Below are 23110 nucleotides of genomic sequence, written 5' to 3'. Positions count from 1 at the left end.
ATTTTTGAATTTTTTTTTAATTACAAAAAAAAAAAAAATGGGGAGTGTGGGAGGTAATGAGTTAATTTTTTGTGTAAAAGTCATTTATTTGTATGTGAAAAATGTGTAGGGTGTAGTTTACTATTTGGCCACAAGATGGCCACAGTAACTTTTTGCTTTATTGCGACCTCCAAGCCTCCTTCCGGAAGCTTGGAGGAAGAATAAGGAGGCTGGACACGTGAGTTTCTTCTCACAATGATCGCGCTGCCCATAGGAGAGCAGCGGGTCATTGTGGGGCTTAGATCAACGAACGGGAATGGATTTTCCCGTTCATTGATCTCCGGGCGAGCGGGCGGCGGCGGTTTTACTAGCGGCGGGCGGCGTGTTTACGAGCGGGAGCGCGGACAGCGTCGGGAACGCGGAAAGTACGTGTTTCTCCGTCCCTGGTTTTTAAAGGATGGAAAAAGGGGCGGAGAAATACGTACGCGCGGGGGTAAAGTGGTTAATTAGCATTTTATTGATAAATTTAAAAATATCACCTGGGAGAAAACTTAGGTGAAAAAGTGAATTGTATATGGCCCCATGTATCAATGTATCAGTATCATGATGATTTATGTCCAGAGAGATATAACATGAAGCTTGAAACATCAAAAAAGCTAATAGGCTGGAGTTATAAAAAGTGTGGACCATTTCTGATTTTTCTGTGGAGGATCTAACATTTATTTCAAGCAAAAAAAGGAATCGCATTATAGGATATTGAATGATATAACTGTGATCAAGCACTATTTTAAAAATAACTATTAATTGTAATCTGATGTTAAATAGTAAGCATTGTAACTAATTTCCATAATGTCTTTACAATACAAAATGAAGAGCATTTTTAATAAGGAAGAATGAACAAAGTACCTTGAACACACTTTGACAAGTCTCGTAAATTAAATACATAATGGGATTTTGCTGGAGTTGGAAGAAGATCAATGCTCATTCGATGGTAGATTTCTACTGCAGCATCTACAATGCTGGTGGCACTTTGCTTTACTGACACAGGAAAATCTGTCAAAAAACCATTAAGGATGGCCTGCATAAAGTAAGGGAACAGAAGTGATTGATACGTTAAGATAAAAATTTTATTTTTTTATTTTGGCAAAAAATGGTTTATAGCCATTTAAACTTGAAACTAAAAGGTAGAGCAAATTCCAAATAAATGAAACAATATTGCATAAAAAATACAGCAACAGCACATTAAAACAAAAGTACAGTATCTTATCATGTGATCAGGATTTTGTTATCTGAGCCCTATGCATACAGGCATCTTCAATTTTATAATCTATTTAAACACAATAATTTAACAAAACAATGATTTATAGATGTAACTAAGTTGCATTATTTGTAATAAAGTGTCATTTTCCCCCCTTACTAAATGTAAAAATGAGAATGGCATAAATATGACATCTGCAATTGCAGATTTTGAAACAGGATGTTTGCTGCTCCATCTGTCTATCTATTAACAGTTCAATGTGTAAGGATCTGCAATACATGACTCTAGACTGGCCATCTGGCTTCAGGTAGATATGTACAGGGACAGTGAGAAATTGTGCCTCTTCCCAATCAACTGTGACGAGTGAAACAGACAACCCAGCCATACTTCATACTTGATGTTCCGTCTAATCACCACTACTTGTTCTACCAAACTGTCTGCATTTGATCAGCTTGCAGTTTGAGTAGTGTATTCTTTCCTTTATAAACCTCCGGAGGTTTACATTTTTTAATGTTTAAAGGGACTCCGAGCTCACAATAAAAAAGAAAGTTGAACTCACCTGGGGCTTTCTCCAGCCCAGTGCTGGTCGGGAGGTCCCACGACGGCGTCCTGGCTCCTCTCCAACACCCCGATCCGGAATGGCTGACAGGCCGCAGCCCGGGCGACACTCTCCCGAGTGTCGGGCTGCTCCTTCCGCGTATGACGCGGATGCCGTCACACGCCGGCCGCCTCGCGTCATCACGGCGGCCGGCGTGAAAGTACTGCGCATGCGCGCTTTAATCGCGCATGCGCAGTACTTTCACGCCGGCCGCCGTGATGACGCGAGGCGGCCGGCGTGTGACGGCATCCGCGTCATACGCGGAAGGAGCAGCCCGACACTCGGGAGAGTGTCGCCCGGGCTGCGGCCTGTCAGCCATTCCGGATCGGGGTGTTGGAGAGGAGCCAGGACGCCGTCGTGGGACCTCCCGACCAGCACTGGGCTGGAGAAAGCCCCAGGTGAGTTCAACTTTCTTTTTTATTGTGAGCTCGGAGTCCCTTTAAACTTAGATTTTTTTTCAGGGAGGGTCTTTTTTTCTAAAATTTCACTGGAGTTAATATGTGGTAAGTTTTAGCTTGTTTGTTAGGTTGTTTCTAAGCTGCATTGCAGTTAGTAGATGGGCAGAGTAATTTTCCACTGTAGACACAAACAGCTTTTGCTGAACTGAGGAAGAAGATATGATTCTGATCCTGGCAGTTTTCCAGTTAGGTTATTTTCCATCACCTTCCTTTCACTTAGAGGATATTTTAATAGTAAGCAAAGATAAATCTTTCTACTCAATACATTAAAATAAACCAATACTCAAAACAAGTTTTATTCCTTTCCCACACTAATAGAAATGAAAAAAAAAAAGGTTTTCATTTAGTTATTTCTATAAGGAACATTAGTGAACATTAAAATAAAAATATTCTAAGAAAAAATATATATAGGAGTTTGAAATCTTTGTGAAGTTTCTTTGGTAATCAGGTTATCATCTATCCAATGCAAAATGTTTATGTTTCAACTCGGCTATTAGATTCCAGCTGCTGAGTTGGGGGCAGGCTGAGGAAACACATGTGGGGGTGGCCACCGAGCTTTGGAAACGCCCTGGGCAAAAAATGCCATGGCTAGCCTAGGCGATCTTTAATAAGGGGAACAAGATGTCCATGCACATAGTGAAGGACTAAAATCTGTCTCCATACACTGCAAACATAGTTTTATGCCGTGGAACTAAGGTGACAGTGAGATTTTATTTTTTAGCATAAAGTCAACTATTCTCACATTTACAGTGGGTTGCAAAAGTATTCGGCCCCCTTGAAGTTTTCCACATTTTGTCATATTACTGCCACAAACATGAATTGATTTTATTGGAATTCCACATGAAAGACCAACACAAAGTGGTGTACACTTGAGAAGTGGAACGAAAAACATACATGATTCCAAACATTTTTTACAAATAAATAACTGCAAAGTGGTGTGTGCATAATTATTCGGCCCCCTTTGATCTGAGTGCAGTCAGTTGCCTATAGACATTGCCTGATGAGTGCTAATGACTAAATAGAGTGCACCTGTGTGTAATCTAATGTCAGTACAAATACAGCTGCTCTGTGAGGGCCTCAGAGGTTGTCTAAGATAATATTGAGAAGCAACAACACCGTGAAGTCCAAAGAACACACAAGACAGGTCAGGGATTAAGTTATTGAGAAATTTAAAGCAGGCTTAGGCTACAAAAAGATTTCCAAAGCCTTGAACATCCCACGTAGCACTGTTCAATCGATCATTCAGAAATGGAAGGAGTATGGCACAACTGTACACCTACCAAGACAAGGCCATCCACCTAAACTCACAGGCTGAACAAGGAGAGTGCTGATCAGAAATGCAGTCAAGAGGTCCATGGTGACTCTGGACGAGCTGCAGAGATCTACAGCTCAGGTGGGAGACTCTGTCCATAGGACAACTATTAGTCATGCACTGTACAAAGTTGGCCTTTATGGAAGAGTGGCAAGAAGAAAGGCATTGTTAACAGAAAGCATAAGAAGTCCCGTTTGCAGTTTGCCACAAGCCATGTGGGGGACACAGCAACCATGTGGAAGAAGGTGCTCTGGTCAGATGAGACCAAAATGGAACTGTTTGGCCAAAATGCAAAACGCTATGTGTGGCAGAAAACTAACACTGCACATCACTCTGAACACACCATCCCCACTGTCAAATATGGTGGTGGCAGCATCATGCTCGGGGGGTGCATCTCTTCAGCAGGGAAAGGGAAGCTGGTCAGAGTTGATGGGAAGATGGATGGAGCCAAATACAGGGCAAACTTGGAAGAAAACCTCTTGGAGACTGCAAAAGACTTGAGACTGGGGCGGAGGTTCACCTTCCATCACGACAATGACCCTAAACAAAAATCCAGGGCAACAATGGAATGGTTTAAAACAAAACATATCTAGGTGTTAGAATGGCCCAGTCAAAGTCCAGATCTAAATCCAATCGAGAATCTGTGGCAAGATCTGAAAACTAAAATAAAACAACCAAGAGGCAGGCGCTCACAGTTATGCACAATAATGGCTAATGCTGGTAACTCATATGTCACAGACAGTGTTATACACATCCCCCATCAGTCCCCCAGTGTCCATATAATTTCTGCAGATTGTTGTTATCACATCCAATTTCAATCCTTCTCTCAGAGAACCATCGATAACTACAGAGACATGACAGCCATCACCACACCCGAGTGAGTAGCACTCACCGTGTGTTAAGACCTATTGCCAGGTCAAGATTCGCCTCTGGGACCGTTACAGGTCGTCCCCCACCACTCCAGGCAGTCTCCCCTTCACTTCCGATAGGTCCACTTTCCTCCACACTTGCACCTCAATAAAAACGCCTCAACATAGCGTAATACTGTATCTTTAATAAAACTTTTTAAAAACAATTGCACTTACAATATTTCTGATGCATCAAGAGCGTAGAGTTTTTTCCACACGGGCTCTCCCCCGTATTGTTGGCCGGTTGGCATGCGCAATCCCTGCAGCTGAAGGAACCTGACCGCCGCGCGCTCGGTCCCGCTCTCCTCCTAGCCCGGATCACGCCGCTCAACACGTGGGTTGCTGCGTAGTGTCTTCCGCGTCTAGGCCCCGTCTGACATGTTTCGTCACAATTGACTCATCAGAAGCCTTCAAGGGCTTCTGATGAGTCAATTGTGACGAAACATGTCAGGCGGGGCCTAGACGCGGAAGACACTACGCAACAGCCCACGTGTTGAGCGGCGTGATCCGGGCTAGGAGGAGAGCGGGACCAAGCGCGCGGCGGTCAGGTTCCTTCAGCTGCAGGGATTGCGCATGCCAACCGGCCAACAATACGGGGGAGAGCCCGTGTGGAAAAAACTCTACGCTCTTGATGCATCAGAAATATTGTAAGTGCAATTGTTTTTAAAAAGTTTTATTAAAGATACAGTATTACGCTATGTTGAGGCGTTTTTATTGAGGTGCAAGTGTGGAGGAAAGTGGACCTATCGGAAGTGAAGGGGAGACTGCCTGGAGTGGTGGGGGACGACCTGTAACGGTCCCAGAGGCGAATCTTGACCTGGCAATAGGTCTTAACACACGGTGAGTGCTACTCACTCGGGTGTGGTGACGGCTGTCCTGTCTCTGTAGTTATCGATGGTTCTCTGAGAGAAGTATTGAAATTGGATGTGATAACAACAATCTGCAGAAATTATATGGACACTGGGGGACTGATGGGGGATGTGTATAACACTGTCTGTGACATATGAGTTACCAGCATTAGCCATTATTGTGCATAACTGTGAGCGCCTGCCTCTTGGTTGTTTTATTTCACTTTTTGGAAAGAGGTGGCGACCTAGTCTGTGTCACATTCATTAGGATCTTATAACTGGCCAGTGTCAGCGCGAAGTGTGTTTTGTTTATAAGATCTGAAAACTGCTGTTCACAAACGCTGTCCATCTAATCTGACTGAGCTGGAGCTGTTTTGCAAAGAAGAATGGGCAAGGATTTCAGTCTCTAGATGTGCAAAGCTGGTAGAAACATACCCTAAACATACCCTAAAAGACTGGCAGCTGTAATTGCAGCAAAAGGTGGTTCTACAAAGTATTGACTCAGGGGGCCGAATAATTACGCACACCCCACTTTGCAGTTATTTATTTGTAAAAAATGTTTGGAATGATGTATGACTTTCGATCCACTTCCCACATGTACACCACTTTGTATTGGTCTTTCACGTGGAATTCCAATAAAATTGATGCATATTTGTGGCAGTAATTTGACAAAATGGGGAAAACTTCAAGGGGGCCGAATACTTTTGCAACCCACTGTACATATGCACACAGACATTGATTAGTAGAAATGTCTCAGTCAAGACCGGTTTTCTTTTTAATAATGTAAAATAATAAAAGCTGATCATATTTTAAATTATAATACTATACAAAAAATTGCAAGGGTTATTGACAACTGAAAACGGTATGCATTCTCCTCTGCTTTGATGGTGAGATCACGTTATGCATACCAATAAAATTAAAATTAATCCTGACACCATCTAAATGTGTATTTTAGTAATAAATTCTAACACATCTATGTGCATTTTTACATTTTTAAAATGCAGATGTGTAATTTCTTAACCAAAAAAAAGAACAACAGCAACATCTGGAGCTTCTTGGAGTACAGATAAGCATAATTTTTCACGATTTGCTAAAGAAACCACTGACCTGAAAAATCTGTTTAAGGCTGTGCTCTGAGGGTGTTGGCAGGCACAACATGCTGAAGTGTCTTATAAAGCGTGGAGTCACTGGATTGCGGCCTCCGCCTGGAGGAGCACAAGCAGCTGCAATAGTCACATCCTGCGGGAGAAGAAAAGAGCCTTATTGGTGTCAGATAGGATTGTGAGGTGCAAGTTTGTTCAGCCAAAACTACACAATGATACACATTTCAGGAGGAAATGCCAGAAGGTAAATAGAAAGCTGAATATAGCTTTAACAGAAAAAGCCTAACAAATATTGTTACCAAAGAGCCTGAAATATTTCAAATAAAACAAATGATTTGTAACTCTGGCTCATAATTTTTTTTAACATAAATTAGGGATAAGTTAGAATGTTTGTAAAGTTTCATTTGCTCTTTGTTTTAATGAGATTTTCCCTTGATTCTTGTTGTCTTTGACCTGTAAAAAATACTATTTGCTGCCACCAATGAGTTGGCGAAATGTCACCTCACTTACTGTTCTCCACAACCAGAGCACAGGCAAACATAAAATCTGAGTGAAAAAGTTAACTCTTTTTCACTAAATATATTTTACTGGAATTCATCTTTACAAAATAATTCTACCCAATTCCAAAATGGTGGCAATGGATAAGATGCATACATTTCCCACGTTAATTCCACCACCATAAGGTGCTGAGTAAAGTTCTTCAATTGGAAGACATTTGCTATTTCTTATGCCACTGTTGTCCTTAACCACTTCACCACTGAGGGGTTTTACCCCCTGAGCACCAGAGCAATTTTCACCTTTCAGCGCTCCTTCCATTCATTCCCCTATAACTTGATCATTACTTATCGCAATGAAATGAACTATATCTTGTTTTTTCTGCCACCAATTAGGCTTTCTTTAGGTGGGACATTATGCCAAGAATTATTTTTTTCTAAATGTGTTTTAATGGAAAAATAGGAAAAATGTGGGGAAAAAAATAATTAGTTTTCAGTTTTCGGCCATTATGGCAGCACGGTGGCGTAGTGGTTAGCTCTCTCGCCTTGCAGCGCTGGGTCCCTGGTTCGAATCCCAGCCAGGGCACAATCTGCAAAGAGTTTGTATGTTCTCTCCGTGTCTGCGTGGGTTTCCTCCGGGCACTCCGGTTTCCTCCCACATTCCAAAAACATACGGATAAGTTAATTGGCTCCCCCCAAAAATTGGCCCTAGACTACAGTACTTACACTACATAATATAGACATATGGCCATGGTAGGGATTAGATTGTGAGCTCCTTTGAGGGACAGTTAGTGACAAGATATATATATATATATATATATATATATACACTGTACAGCGCTGCGTAATATGTCGGCGCTATATAAATACTAAATAATAATAATAATAATTATAGTTTTTAAATAATGCATGCTACTGTAATTAAAACCCATGAAATGTATTTGCCCTTTTGTCCCAGTTATAAAACCATTTAAATTATGTCCCTATCACAATGTTTGGCACCAATATTTTATTTGGAAATAAAGGTGCATTTTTTTCATTTTTGCGTCCATCCCTAATTACAAGCCCATAGTTTATAAAGTAACAGTGTTATACCCTCTTGACATAAATATTTAAAAAGTTCAGTCCCTAAGGTAACTATTTATGTATTTTTTTTAATTGTAAATTTTTTAATTTTTTTTTAATTACAAAAAAAAAAAAAATGGGGAGTGTGGGAGGTAATGAGTTAATTTTATGTGTAAAAGTCATTTATTTGTATGTGAAAAATGTGTAGGGTGTAGTTTACTATTTGGCCACAAGATGGCCACAGTAACTTTTTGTTTTAATGCGACCTCCAAGCTTCCTTCCGGAAGCTTGGAGGAAGTATAAGGAGGCTGGACACGTGAGTTTTTTCTCACAATGATCGCGCTGCCCATAGGAGAGCAGCGGATCATTGCGGGGCTTAGATCAACGAACGGGAATGGATTTTCCCGTTCATTGATCTCTGGGCGAGCGGGCGGCGGCGTGTTTACTAGCGGCGGGCGGCGTGTTTACGAGCGGGAGCGCGGACAGCGTCGGGAACACGGAAAGTACGTATTTCTCCGTCCCTGGTTGTTAAAGGATGGAAAAAGGGGCGGAGAAATACGTACGCGCGGGGGTAAAGTGGTTAAAGGTGCATTTACCCATCCAGTTTTCTATGGCACTTTATTTACATAAGTGGAGCCAGACATTCTCCTAGGTCACCCCATTCTGTGAGAATTCTATTCCTGTCTCCTGTCCTCCTAATTAACTAATAAGCTCTTCTACGCTGTAGTGGCTGCTGACCTTGGTCAGATCCTGCACCATTAATTTCAAAGGACAATATTTTTCTAAAGGTTTTGGATAATGTTTTTGGATAATGTTTTATTAGAACTAAACCAAAGCGTACCCAAGGTGAATAAAAGTTTTTAATATATTCTTACCTTGGTGTTCTAGAGACTATTCACACCCCTCCAGACTACTGCATTCACCTGTCTTGCTGCTGTATGCCTTATTCCTGCCTGTGATTGGGACCAGTTGGAGCCCAGCACATGCGCAATGTACTCTGCACAACACCATGTATCCTGCTCCCACATAGCTGTGTACAGCAGCCATCACCAAAAGGGCCTGGACATTCACAGTTCACTTGGAACAGCACATGCCCAGGCTGCTTAACCACTTAAGGACCCACCCTTTACCCCCCCTTAAGGACCAGCGCTGTTTGTTGTGATCTGTGCTGGGTGGGCTCTGCAGCCCCCAACACAGATCAGGGTGCACGCAGAGCGATCAGATCGCCCCCCTTTTTTCCCCCCTATGGGGATGATGTGCAGGGGGGGTCTGATCGCTCCTGCGTGCAGGCTAGTTGCGGGGGGGGCACCTCAAAGCCCCCCTCCGCGGCGACATTCACCCCCCTCCCTCTCCTACCTCTCCCCCCGGTGATCCGGGCTGCACAGGACGCTATCCGTCCTGTGCAGCCAGTGACAGGACGTCCCCTGTCACATGGCGGCGATCCCCGGCCGCTGATTGGCCGGGGATCGCCGATCTGCCTTACGGCGCTGCTGCGCAGCAGCGCCGTACAATGTAAACAAAGCGGATTCTTTCCGCTTGTGTTTACATTTAGCCTGCGAGCCGCCATCGGCGGCCCGCAGGCTATTCACGGAGCCCCCCGCCGTGAATTGACAGGAAGCAGCCGCTCGCGCGAGCGGCTGCTTCCTGATTAATCAGCCTGCAGCTGGCGATGCAGTACTGCGTCGCTGGTCCTGCAGCTGCCACTTTGCCGACGCACGGTATAAGTGTGCGGTCGGCAAGTGGTAGACAACAGTAGTGGCACACAGCCATTTGGGATCAAGTACAGATGACACATGACCGGAGTTCCAAACAAGGCATTTAGATGACCAAATGAAGGAAGCAGCCTACAGGGATCTGAATAGACTCTAGAAGGCCGAGGTAAGTATATATTAAAAACTTTTTCACCTCAGGTTTACTTTAAATTGTTCTGTCATTAATGTATCTTTGCCTAAAGACAGGACCAGGGCCTACAACCAAGTTGCACTGGGTCCCACTCAACACCTTATGAAAAGATGTTCTCTTCACTTTTTCTTGCCTTTCTTCTACTTCTGCTCAAATTTGCAAACACACTCCAGCTGCGAAATAGTAAGTGTATTTGTATCTCCCTTCCTTTGCCCTCCTCTTAAGTGTGCTTTATCCTCAACCAAATAAACTTATTTTCCTTTAATGCCCTATGCCATTCTCCACCTTCCTCTCCTATATCCTGATCATCAGTGAACACTTTTACGAAATATTTATGGATGCAACTTTTGAGATGGCTCAACAGATCCCTCTCAATACCAATGCTTCGAAGACCATCTGACCAATTGAAGGCCATCTGTCCTTGCTAATCTCCAGCTGTTTTCTTGACCCCAATCTCCCTCACTTAGTGTTTAACCTTATACCTGCCCTAACTTGTTTTGTTTTTTTTTGTTTTTTTAATCTTTACTTTTCCACTGCCACCTTCCCCTTTTCATTCAAACATGTGATCATAAAACCAATACTCAAGAAACCCTCTCAAGGTCCATCTGCCCTCTCTAACCAATGGCCTTTCTCTCTCCCTTTCCATCTCATCTAAGCTACTAGAAGGGCACATTCACACTGATTCTACTAATGCTGTATTTGATCATATACTGTCTGGTTTCCATCACTTCACTGAAATTGCTCTGGAACTGTCTTTCACAATCTATGCAGACTTCCTTGAACCCTTGAACCTCAAGTTCCCAAAATGTAACATCAAAACTCTCTACTCTAGACAAGCATATAATCTAACATAGGACAAGTTACCTACCTACTGATCCAGCCTAATATCATTCTCTATTACATTTTCCAGATACTACAATTTACCAACTAACTTCAACTTCTGTTTTATTGGGCAGTGCCACCTTTCTGAATGTGTCATGATATTAACTCAAAAATGTTCAGATAAAAAAAAAATAAGTTTGGCTATTTGGTTCGACAGCTTTAAAAATACTGAAAAGCATCAAAGATGTTAGTGGGACCTCTCCACACAGAACACATCTCACAATAAAAACGTAACAGATCTTTTAGCCCAGCTAAACGGAGTTAAAATAAGATACACAGCATTTCTATTTCTTACTTGAATATACAGTAGGAAATGTCAGCAATTACAAATAGTAATTTTATACGTCATATATCATACTTGACACAAGATACAACAGGGGTTGGATGTGTGTATTCGTGTCATTCGTGTCATTTTACCTTTACAGTGGGTTTAGGCTGCAATTCACACACAGTATGGAACAGCACTGCAGTCTATATTAGCAAAGGCAGGGAGTTTCCAGGAAGATTGTATTTGTTGATATATACTGAGGCACTGACCCATGCTATTTTGCCATAAAATCCTGCACTCATCATATAGACGCATGAGGGTTGCTGTGCCAGTCTTAATGCACATCTGATTACTTTTTCATGCTCCAACCACATGAGAAATGTTCGGAATAATGAAAGCTCTGCATATAGCTTAAGTACAAAGTAAATGGAAATGGAAATAAACAGATGTACAGATAGATAGATAGATAGATAGATAGATAGATAGATAGATAGATAGATAGATAGATAGATAGCCACTGCAAAAAAAAAAAAAAGTTAATGGATGTATATGATGCAGATGTACAAGAAGAATTATGCATGTAGTAATGAAAAAAGACAGTCCACATAAGCTCAGTAGGATTATTTCATAATGCCCTGGTCTGACAAACTTCTATGGATAGTAAAAGATATTTGGCAAATATCCTGGAAGTAACAGGAGTCCTACTGAAGGTTTACATCACCTTGTATTCGGCCCCATCTACTTAATAAATATGAAAGCAGTAGCTACAGGTAATTTTGGGAGTGAAATAACAGATTTCTACAGCTGTGGGAGTTTGTATTACAGCATTAGCAAGATAATACAATTTAGTGTATGCAGTAACTATACTGTTAGTGTACAGATGTGTTATAGCGTAATTTAAATCACCAATCTGTGCTGTGGCTTGTACTAGAATATCACTGTTTTTATAGCCGTACTATGGGCCTGATTCACAAAGCAGTGCAAACTGTTTAGCATGGGTGTGCTAAACAGTTAGCACATGAAGTGCCGTTCGCGGACTTTTGCGCGTGCAAAGTGCCGCGATTCGTGCGATCGCTGACTTTTGCACGAATCGTGGCAAATTGCGTGCGCAAAAGTCCGCAATCATGCGAATTGCGGCACTTTGCTTGCGCGAAAGTCCGCGAACGGACTTCACGTGCTAACTGTTTACACCGCTTTGTGAATCAGGCCCTATATGTTATAACAAACAGCTAATATTTGGCAATACTGGTGATCTCTACAGATTGTGAAAGCCCTGGTGGAGTCCTAGCCAGTACTATTTTAACTGAATTGTGTTATCATTTCAACCGACACCAAGCATGCAGTGGTATTGAAATTGGTCTACTCATTAAATAGCCCTAATTACTATTGTTAACTGTAAGTCATCAGTAGTTGTACTACCTGTCAGTGGGGATTAGTAATACTACATTTTCCAATGCACCTTTTTTTACCTTGGTCAAAAAAAAGAAACTTAACGAGAAACTCCAACCTAGAATTGAACTTTATCCCAATCAGTAGCTGATACCCCCTTTTACATGAGAAATAGAATGCTTTTGACAAACAGACCATCAGGGGGCGCTGTATGACTGATTTTGTGCTGAAACCCCTCCCACAAGAAGCTCTGAGTACCGTGGTACTCTGGGCAAACTGCCACAATGTAACAAGGTTCACAGACAGGAATTAGCTGTTTACAGGTGTCTCTAACAGCCAAAACAGCTAGGAGCAGCTACATAACCTGCCCACAGTAACAATGTCACCATGTAATACATGTCAGAATGTGAATCTGGGAGAGGAAAGATTTTACAATGAGCAAACACTGACTAAATCATTTATACATAATTATGGTAAAAAATGAAGCACTTTTTTTACTACATTATTTTCACTGGAGTTCCTCTTTAATGAGGTTAGTTTTGTCATATTTTTACACCCAGTGGGCCATATTCATTTCACTTTTTCTCCTAAGTTTCTCCTAGGTGATATTTTCACACTCTTTCAATAAAATACCGTTTAAACCACCAGCAAGCAAGAAAATACTTAAAATAATTTTGCCCATGGGCGTCCGCATGTTTGGACAAAATGGGGTAGACAACCTCCTGGGCGTCAGCTGACTCCCCCCCCCCCCCCAGCCATCCCTGCTGCCTAAGTCCCAGCAGCCAGCCTGGCATCAGACCTCCAATCAGCCGGCAATCAGTGAGTGCGGGCACTAGGACCTTGTGGACACCGCAGGAAGGCACCTATCACTACCTAAACTGAGGGGCACCTGTCACTACCTAAACCGGGGGGTCCCCTGCCACTTCATACACTGGGGGGCTCCTGTCACTACCTAAACTGGGGAGCACCTGTCACTACCTAACTGGAGGGCACCTGTCACTACCTAAAATGGGGGTATCCATCACTACCTAAACTGGGGGGCACCCGTCTCTACCTAAACTGGGGGCACCTGTCACTACCTAAACTGGAAGCACTTGTAACCCCTGAAACTGGGGGGGGGTCCCTGTAACTAAACATGGGGGGTCCCTGTCACTACCTAAACTGGGGGGCATCTGTGTCGGAGGTGCTCACAATCTAATTCCTACTGTAGTCTTAGTCTAATGTCTCACCATTGCTAAGTTCATGTAAATTTGGCTCCACCCACGAACACACCCACATCCTGGTCCATGACCACGCCCATTTTTGGCATTACCCCCATTTTTTGGCACGGCGCGGTATGCATGATGAACAACTCCCCCCCCCCCCCTGTATTTGCAAGGCTTCGCACCCCCTTTTTTTGTTCCCCCAGGAAACATTTCTGCGGATGCCCATGATTTTGACATTACTGTTTTACCTACTTTTTGGTACTTTTTCAATTGAAAAATGCTGAAAAGTTATTTTAAAGAGAAGATGATAAATGATCTCCTTGGAGAAAACTAGGAGAAAAAGTTAATTGTATACGGGCCCGTGCATCGTGTATCCAGTCATAAAGGAAAGGTATGTGGTTTCCAAAATAAATACATACGGTACATACATAATTATAAACATAATTTACTCCAGTTGGTATCGGTAGGCTGTATTGTAATCACAGGCCATCCAGTTATATGATATGGTTCTGTGCTTTGTCTAATATCTCATTTTTTTTTAAACACTTTTACCATGTGTGAAAAAGAAAATTTGTTAGGCAGACCATATGGCATACTAAGAGCCATCTGTGATGCTAGTCCTTTCAACCTCACCCTGCACATCGATTTTCCCGTATTCCAGTATTTAGGACAATGGAAAATCTAGGTATCAACCAGCTCAGAGTGAAATTATGGACAACGTTAAAGAGGAACTTCAGCATAAACAAACATACTGTCATTAAGTTACATTAGTTATGTTCATTAAAATAGATAGGTAATTTAATCTCTTACCCACCCTGTTTTAAAAAAAACAGGCAAATGTTTGATTTCATGACGGCAGCCATCTTTTTGGTTAAAAGGAGGTGACAGGGAGCGTGAGACACAGTTCCAACTGTCCTGTGTGCTGATCACCCCTCCCAGTTGCTAGGCAACGTGAATGACAACATAGGAAATCCCATTATGCTTTGCACAGCAACAGGGAAAAACCTGCTCGGGTAGTTTTCTTTGATGGGTGGAGCTTAGCTAAAAATGCAGCTAAAAATGATGCTTTGGTAAGAAAAACAAAGTTCTGATGCTGTGAAACTGTTAAAGAAACACCAAGCCTTTTCAGTTCTGCTGAGTAGATTTTTAGTCAGGAGGTTCACTTTAACTAAGTTGTTAACTCTTGCCACCACTAACTTTTCAGTAGTGCAGAATCCACACACCAGTGTTCTGGCTCTAAACCATTCTATAAGCAATGTCTGCAACACCTACAACCATATTACTTACAGAATGACACAGTGTTCCAAACACAATTTTTATGGTAATGAAACAGATGCAAAGTCTAATGACAAGACTATATACTCTGTAAAAGGGCTCCAGAAGATGTCAGTCTATGATTTTTAAATGTGAGATAAACTGATAAATGTGATACATGTATACATATAAAAATGTATTAAATAGACGAGATAGCATAAAGTATAAAATACAAAGTTGGGTTTATGACTGTGTCCAGTGCAGTCAAATGCTTCAGGTTACTTTGGTAACCTTTTGGGCTCCAGAAGATGTCAGTCTATGATTTTTAAATGTGAGATAAACTGATAAATGTGATAAATGTATACATATAAAAATGTATTAAATAGACGAGATAGCATAAACTATAAAATACAAAGTTGGGTTTATGACTGTGTCCAATGCAGTCAAATGCTTCAGGTTACTTTGGTAATTCCTATTCTGTAGTTTACAGCTGACTGGCTTCCCAAGGCAACTCTGGTGGTAATTGTTAGCAGCAAGGTGACAGAAGCAAACGCTGAAGATCAAACTGTGTGTCCCAGGTTGCGTATCCCAGGAAAGCATTTTGCCAGCTAGTCACAGAAAAGTATGGGCAGAGCTGGGAGTGTGTTAACATTTTTCATGATCCTTTTATGACTATGAATAACCTCCATTGCAGGTACAGTATTCTATTAATATTATCTTGTGCTCCATATTTTAGTACGGGAAAAGGATGCAGAAATCCTAGTGAAGGACAATAAACTGACTTGAAATTATGGATCTGCAGACACCTTACACAGCTGTCCTGCTCCTTATGGGTCACTAGAAATGTTTGATCTTGTTTATTTAGCTTTGGGAGCTCTCAGACAAGCAGCATTCATACCATACCTAACACATTATGTGGCTGCATTTAGATTTGAACATCATAGTATGTGGTCTGACACACAATTTGTGATGTTTAATTTGCTGCATAAACTCTCTATGTTCCATTCAGGTTTAAAGTGGATCCGAGATGAACTTTTACTCATTGCATAATTGTGTTCCTTTTGTTTTTGTTTTAATACTGTAGTTCCCTATAAACTAAACAACTCACGCCCTCAGGTTTTCAGAGAGCGAAGGCACTTTCAGACAGTAGCAAGTGCTCATGGGAGCTCAGTCTGGGCAGGAGGAGGGGGAGGTATTACTAGCTAGAGATTTCAGAGGCAGAGGGGAGGAGGGAGGAGGAGGGGGGATTAGGTTTTTTTGCTCAAGATGCAGATAAGCCTGCCTCTGTGTAATGTTTACAAACCACATGGCTGCTGTCATTGTATCACAGAAAGAAATAATCATATTCTATTAAAGCTGTTTGCAGCTAGATTTGCTGTGTAAACTATCTAAACTTTAGATAAGATATATAGACAAGTTACTTGTTATAGTTCCTTTTTAATCTCGGATCCGCTATAAGCAGAGAGTAAGTTCAGTTGCTCTTTAGCCACCTAATGTACTGGTCAAATTCTGCCTGATAGAGCGTTTATTGGAAGCCTTCCTTTTATTACTCGGGTAATTAAGTGTACTGTATTCTCTTTCAGGTCAAAGTCTCTACTAAATTGGAATAGAACAAGCATTTGCCAAACAGTCAAGGGCTTTAAAGACAGGTGCTTTGGACTAGGAGGCTATTCACGTAAGAAACAATCAGCAATAACCAATGACATCCTGGTACAAATAACACTATACTCCTACCTCTAAACCTCAGGCCTAACTTTGCCAGAGATGAAACTGAAAGGCTAAGCACTACTGCTTCCATCGGGGTGAGTGCATGAAGTGTCTCTGATGGGAATGACAATTCATACATGCCCTAGAATATTTCACATGAAAAATCTTAAAACTAACTGTGATGCTACCGTCACTTCCTGCAGAAAGGTAACTACATATTATTCAATAACAGTGTTCAGTAAAAATGCTTCAATGCAGCCCAACCCCCACTGCACAGATTCTGCAACCTGTAACGATAATCAGTGTATGGCTCAGAACTTAGCTGACGTCAGTATTTTATTCAACGTGTAAAAAAAACAGGTGATTGGTGTACACTTTTCAGAGAGGGTATTCCCAGGCACCTAGTAGGTGCAGCCCCCCAGTGGCAAGGGCCCACTGGTGGGATCAAGGTCGTACAGGCAGAGGTCGGCAGCAGATCAGGATACTGAGGTATAGAATTGTGAGGCAAGAATCAGAGTCTATAGACAGGCAGAGGTCGGCAACAGGTCAGATTGGCAAAGGTACAGAATCGTGAGGCAAGAATCAGAGTCTATAGTCAGGCAAAGGTCGGTAACAGATCAGATTGGCACGGTACAGAATCGAGAGGCAAAAGAGTAATCAGAAGTTCGAGCAGGAGGTCATACACAATAATATCAAATATACAATAATAATAATCCTATGCTAAGTGCGAATCCACGGGGTCCTGCCTGTTCAAACACACAAGGATCTGACTAAGGTCTGAGCGCTAGCACGAAGTGTTCGCAACAACAGACAAGGAAGTACTGGCAATTCCAGGTTTAAATATCCTGAGGCAGCTGAATAGCCCGCCCAGGAATGATCCAGCCAATCAGCGCAGAGAAAACATGGAGACTGGAGTCAGCTGACCGGCTTGTCAGCTGACCCGTCTCCTAAGGGAATAAATAGAGTGTCGCCTCGCGCGCGCCCGGGCCACCCTGGCCCTGTGACACGCTGAAAGTTCCGTGCGGCTAGGAAGCGCCGCCGGGCCCTGACACGCCGGGCCGGCGGTGGTGACATCAGACGTGGGTGCAGCGGTCGCGCTGCTGCCCGCTATGGAATAACCACTCTCCATCCTGACACAACCCTTACCAAACTCTGCTTGTTGGTGCTCACAAAGTGAGGGGAACACAAAAAAGAGCAGGTGATGGACAGACAGGGCTACCACCTGTTCCCGGACCTCATATCAACTACTATGGCTGATGTGACTACTGCCTTGCCTCAATAATTCTGCTCAAGCCTCATCAAAATCCAGCCACATCATCACATTATATTTTAAAAGTGGTATAGAAAGAGGAACCTGGCACCAAATGGTGCAGGGCAGACCAACCAGGAGCCGGGAATAGGAACGTGCACATCCAATACACTTGCAATATGGAACGAAAGGAGAAGAGCGGGGCACCGCTTCCTTTTAAAATCTATTTATTTCCAGTTGGGCATGAAGCAGGTACAGAGAAGTGGGGGTATCAAGTACCTGACAGCTGACATGTAAAGCACATTCTGCCTCTGAAGAAGCTGGTTTAACCAGCAAAACAGCTGTCAGGCACTTGATACCCCCACTGCTCTGTACCTGCTTCATGCCCAACTGGAAAGGGATTTTAAAAGGAAGTCTTGCCCCGCTATTCTTCTTTTCATTCCAAAATTTAAAAGTGATGCCCATTTCCTAACCCCTATCCATTTGAAAGTTGGATTCATTTTTTCAAAGCTGAGTTGCATAGAGTACAGCCCCTCATAGATACAGACAATAAAATGTCTCTGAAAATGAGTTTAGCGCTGTGCTTTTGGACACAGGAAGAAACCTGGAGCACCCAAAGAAAATATGGGAAGAACAGACAAACACTATGTGCGTATTGCTCTTGGTGAAAATCAAGCCCAGAACACTAGCTGCAAGGCAAGAGTGGCTACCACCTGGCCACCGAGCTGCTCAAACTTCAGGTCTAGAGAAATAAATTCCTTCCTAAGTCTTTGTAAACTAAGCCAAGGGCTTTAGATGGTGTTCTTTTATCATGTTAAACTCCTGCTAAACATCCTTTAGGGACAGCATTTGAATACATATCTACAGTATCGGCAAGCGCTTTTAGTGCGAATAATGCAATTCATTCATTAAGTCAATAGATTAAAAATCAAGCTTTTAAAATAATGTAGAGATTTCTGGCAGATACATGGCAGTGACTGCAAGCCATATAACTAGAGATTAAGGTGTTGAGGGGTTGGAGGTCCTGGGGGCCCTGGGGCGCCTCTTAGTCTAATAACAATCAGTGTGTGACGCCTGGGGTGAAAGGGATGGAGGGCGCACTTTGGTGTCTCAGCCTTGGGTACTGCCAGACCTTGTCCCAAATCTATTTATGGAGCCTTCTTTAAGCACACAATTTGTTGGCATATCCACAATATTCTCAGTGCAAGAATATACAGAACATACAGTAATATCTGTAAGGTGCCGGAAGACACTTAATGAGCATGCACGTCAAAACTGGACAAAACTGCATAAAACTGTATAATAAAAGTGCTTCAAAGACTTAAAGGGAACCTGAAGTGAGAAGTATATGGTGGCCTCCATATTTATTTCCTTTTAAACAATACCAGTTGCCTGGCAGTCCTGCTGATCTATTTGGATGTAATAGTGTCTGAATAACCCTAGAAACAAGCATGCAGCTAATCTTGTCAGATTTGCCAATAATGTCAGAAACACCTGATCTGCTGCATGTTTGTTCAGGGCCATGGCTAAAAGTATTAGAGGCAGAAGATTAGCAAAATAGCCAGACAACCGGTATTGCTTAAAAGAAAATAAATATGGCAGCCTCCATATCCCTCTCACTTCAGGTGTCCTTTAAGTAGAAACCTGTGTATCTGAAGAAAAGGTCCAGAATGACATTACAATGATATCTATTGTTAAACTGCTAGCTTTTCTGCCAAAGCAAAATGCACAGGTACACAAGTACATCTCTACCTGTAACCTGAATTCACTTTGTGTTTGCAGTTCTCCTTTGAGTATACTGTAGTCATATCATTCATGTTGTATGTATCACAGACAAAACATCAGGGAAACCACAAACAGTACATTGTTTATAAAGCAGAGATAAGTCATCAGGTTAAACATCAGTCTTCAATGAAATAAAAAAAATCAATGGCACAGTACCTGAATATCTTTCCAAAACATTTTTTCTCTGTCATAAAATCCATTAAAATCTTGATACTGGCGAAGTAATTCAATGGGGGGTTGGGATCCGTAGCGGTCTAACTTTGGCATGTTTAAGTCATCAACAAATATTATGACTCGCTTGTTACCCGGAGCACCTGATGGCATCATATAAAAAGGATAAACACAGGGGGTTAAACAAATAGGATGGTGCTACCCTACTAATTGTGTAAACAATATGTAGCCGTAAACACCATATCCACACATAACAAAAAGAGTTATTTGCTGCTTCACTAGAGAGTGAAAAGCAAAGCATTATTCAAGATCCAGGTTTTCTAAGAGCCTTAACCTGAAAATATTTCTTTATTATGAACCTAAACATAGGGACTTTCTTGGAAACAAAGATTTTAGTTGAGTCCACATCAGAAAAATAATTCCACATATATTTTATGTTTGCATATCCAAAGCTGTTTTCAAGAATTATTGATCGAAGCAGTCTTTTTGAGAGCGTTAATAAAGAGCTGTGAAGAGTCCACAGCAGTGCCTGCCTGCCGATGACTTGACTTTGGAGTGTAAAAAAAAACTGGCCCAGAGGCAGAGATAACTTTTTAGTGTCTGTAGAAAATGTTTAAATATCACTTATTATCATCAATCCTGCAGGTAAGATAAATTCTGGAATTTCCAGAAACCAAGATGGCAGTTCCCATGTAACAGAGATAGCAGATTTTGATGCTCTGGCCAGGAAGCTGAGATCTCACTATGCAGTAATAAAATTACGTTGTTTAGATATATAGGCCATTGTAGATTGCAGAGTTCGGCCCCGTTCACATCACAAACGCGGATGGCCATGCGTGCGGAACGCAACGCATGCGAACGCGCGCAATCCATTTGTGTGCGTTGCATGGCTGATCCCATCACTGAAAAGTGAATGGGACAGCCACGCGTTTTTACAAAAAATGCGTGCAGCATGCGTTCGCCGGACCGCACAGGTCCGGAACGCATGCAGTGTGAACATCTGACAGTGCACTCTATGCACTGTCTGATGTCGTGCGTGTCGGCCTCCTGCACACGTTTTCAAAACGCGGCTGGAAACGCGTGCAGTGTGAACGGGGCCTTAAAATGCAAGAAATGTTTAGTTCAGGTTTTAAACCGGTTTCTCAAAAGTGACACTGAGGGGAACATTGGGTCAAACAAATTAAAATACTCACCTAAGGATGAGAGAAGACTCTGGTTCCTGCAGAGGACTCTCACTCCATCCTTCTGACCACCACAGCTGCTCAGGACTCTCCTGAAGATTGCGGCTGAGATCATTTTCATGCACAAGCACGGCTGTGCTGCAAAAGCGTGAGAATGGCAACGCCTGTGCAGTAGCACGGAGCCACTTGAGCAGCACCATCTTTGAGCGCAGGCGCAGCCGTACTCACACAGGCGCAGTACAGAACAGGAGCGTGTTCACGATCAAAAATCGGACAAGCTCTTTTTGGATTTTTGGGGGGTTCACAAGCGCCAATGATGAGCTGGAGGACTGCAAGGAAAGCCTCTACAGGATACAGAGGCTTCTCTCTTCTTAGGCAAATATCTGTGTTTTGACCCAAGATTTGCCATATGCTATATGCAATCCAATGGAAAAGATAGCACTTGAACTCAGCCCAACAACAGAGTTTAGTCAAACAACATTACAAAAGTCCAAACTATTCATAAACTGAGGAGAAAGGAGGGAGCGATTTTCTCATGCAAATGTGATCAGCCACCACCATATGCACAGGAAGCTGCCATCTTGCTGGTGAAATCAGCACTAAGCTCAGAAACAGAGAGAATCCATAGGATTTTGTGGCTGCCTGTTATCGGTATTCACTGCATCACTTTAACTAAATGGTAACAGTGAACTATTTTTGTGAAATAATTAGTAGGGAGACCTGTTTACCAGTATAGGCTGCACTTGGGTTAATGCAGATGCATAGTTTTCATGGGAGTCCTATTGATTCCAGAATCCCCAATATTACATAATCAAGAAAAAAGGTAGGTGGTGCTGCAGAACCATCTTTTACCAAACATCAGTAATATGTATTGACGTTAATAGAACAAATTACCCTATTGAAATACAGTATACTATTTCTATTAATAAACATAAAGATCTTTATTACTGTGTTGAATCTACTGTATTTTAATTGGCCAACATCATATTCAATAAACCTTTTAACCACTTGCCGACCGCGCACTCATAACGCGCGTCGGCAAAGTGGCAGCTGCAGGACCAGCGACGCAGTACTGCGTCGCCAGCTGCAGGCTGATTAATCATGAAGCAGCCGCTCGTACGAGCGGCTGCTTCCTGTCAATTCACGGCGGGGGGCTCCGTGAATAGCCTGCGGGCCGCCGATGGCGGCTCGCAGGCTAAATGTAAACACAAGCGGAAATAATCCGCTTTGTTTACATTTGTACGGCGCTGCTGCGCAGCAGCGCCGTAAGGCAGATCGGCGATCCCCGGCCAATCAGCGGCCGGGGATCGCCGCCATGTGACAGGGGACGTCCCGTCACTGGCTGCACAGGACGGATAGCGTCCTGTGCAGCCCGGATCTCCAGGGGGGGCCAGGTAGGAGAGGGAGGGGGAGGATTTCGCCGCTGAGGGGGCCTTTGAGGTGCCCCCCCCCGCAACACCCGGCAGGCAGGAGCGATCAGACCCCCCCAGCACATCATCCCCCTAGTGGGGAAAAAAGGGGGGCGATCTGGTCGCTCTGCCTGCACGCTGATCTGTGCTGGGGGCTGCAGAGCCCACCCAGCACAGATCAGCTACAACAGCGCTGGTCCTTAAGGGGGGGTAAAGGGTGGGTCCTCAAGTGGTTAAAGTTGTTTGCTACATAGGTTGTTTGTTGAATCATAGTAATAAAGATTGCTATATTACATAGGTGTTACCCACACACACAAAAAACAAAATTGCTTTATTTTTTGTATTTCTACGTGTGCTAATTCTAAATACTGATATCTGCAACAGTGTATAGGAATCCCAAGGGACACTTGATAAGATAAATATAAAATATTGCTTAAAGAGACACTGAAGCGAAAAAAAATATATGATATAATGAATTGGTTGTGTACTATGAATAATTACTAGAAGATTAGCAGCAAAGAAAATATTCTCATATTTTTATTTTCAGGTATATAGTGTTTTTTCTAACATTGCATTATTCTCTAATATGTGCAGATTACACAACACTCAGCATTCAAAATGATTCTTTCAGAGCAGTCTGTGAACTAATGACCTCTCCTCTGCCAGAGGAAAAGTAAATAGTTAA

At 42.6% G+C, this 23110-nt stretch overlaps 1 protein-coding gene across 1 annotated transcript in view; it reads right to left on the bottom strand.

Moving 5' to 3' along the window:
- The window catches only part of DNAH6 (dynein axonemal heavy chain 6), a 443662-nt gene that overhangs the window by 221137 nt on the left and 199415 nt on the right, over positions 1–23110 (bottom strand). The window contains exons 41-43 of the mRNA XM_068233571.1: positions 19821–19978; positions 6469–6600; positions 886–1057 (exon numbers count right to left, since the gene is read on the bottom strand). Coding sequence (XP_068089672.1) covers positions 886–1057; positions 6469–6600; positions 19821–19978 — 462 coding nt within the window. The remainder of the gene's footprint in view (positions 1–885; positions 1058–6468; positions 6601–19820; positions 19979–23110) is intronic.

The sequence above is a fragment of the Hyperolius riggenbachi genome, chromosome 1 (assembly GCF_040937935.1).
Source record: "Hyperolius riggenbachi isolate aHypRig1 chromosome 1, aHypRig1.pri, whole genome shotgun sequence".
In the NCBI taxonomy this organism is placed as follows: Eukaryota; Metazoa; Chordata; class Amphibia; order Anura; family Hyperoliidae; genus Hyperolius; species Hyperolius riggenbachi.
This window is presented reverse-complemented; position numbering and strand designations above follow the sequence as displayed.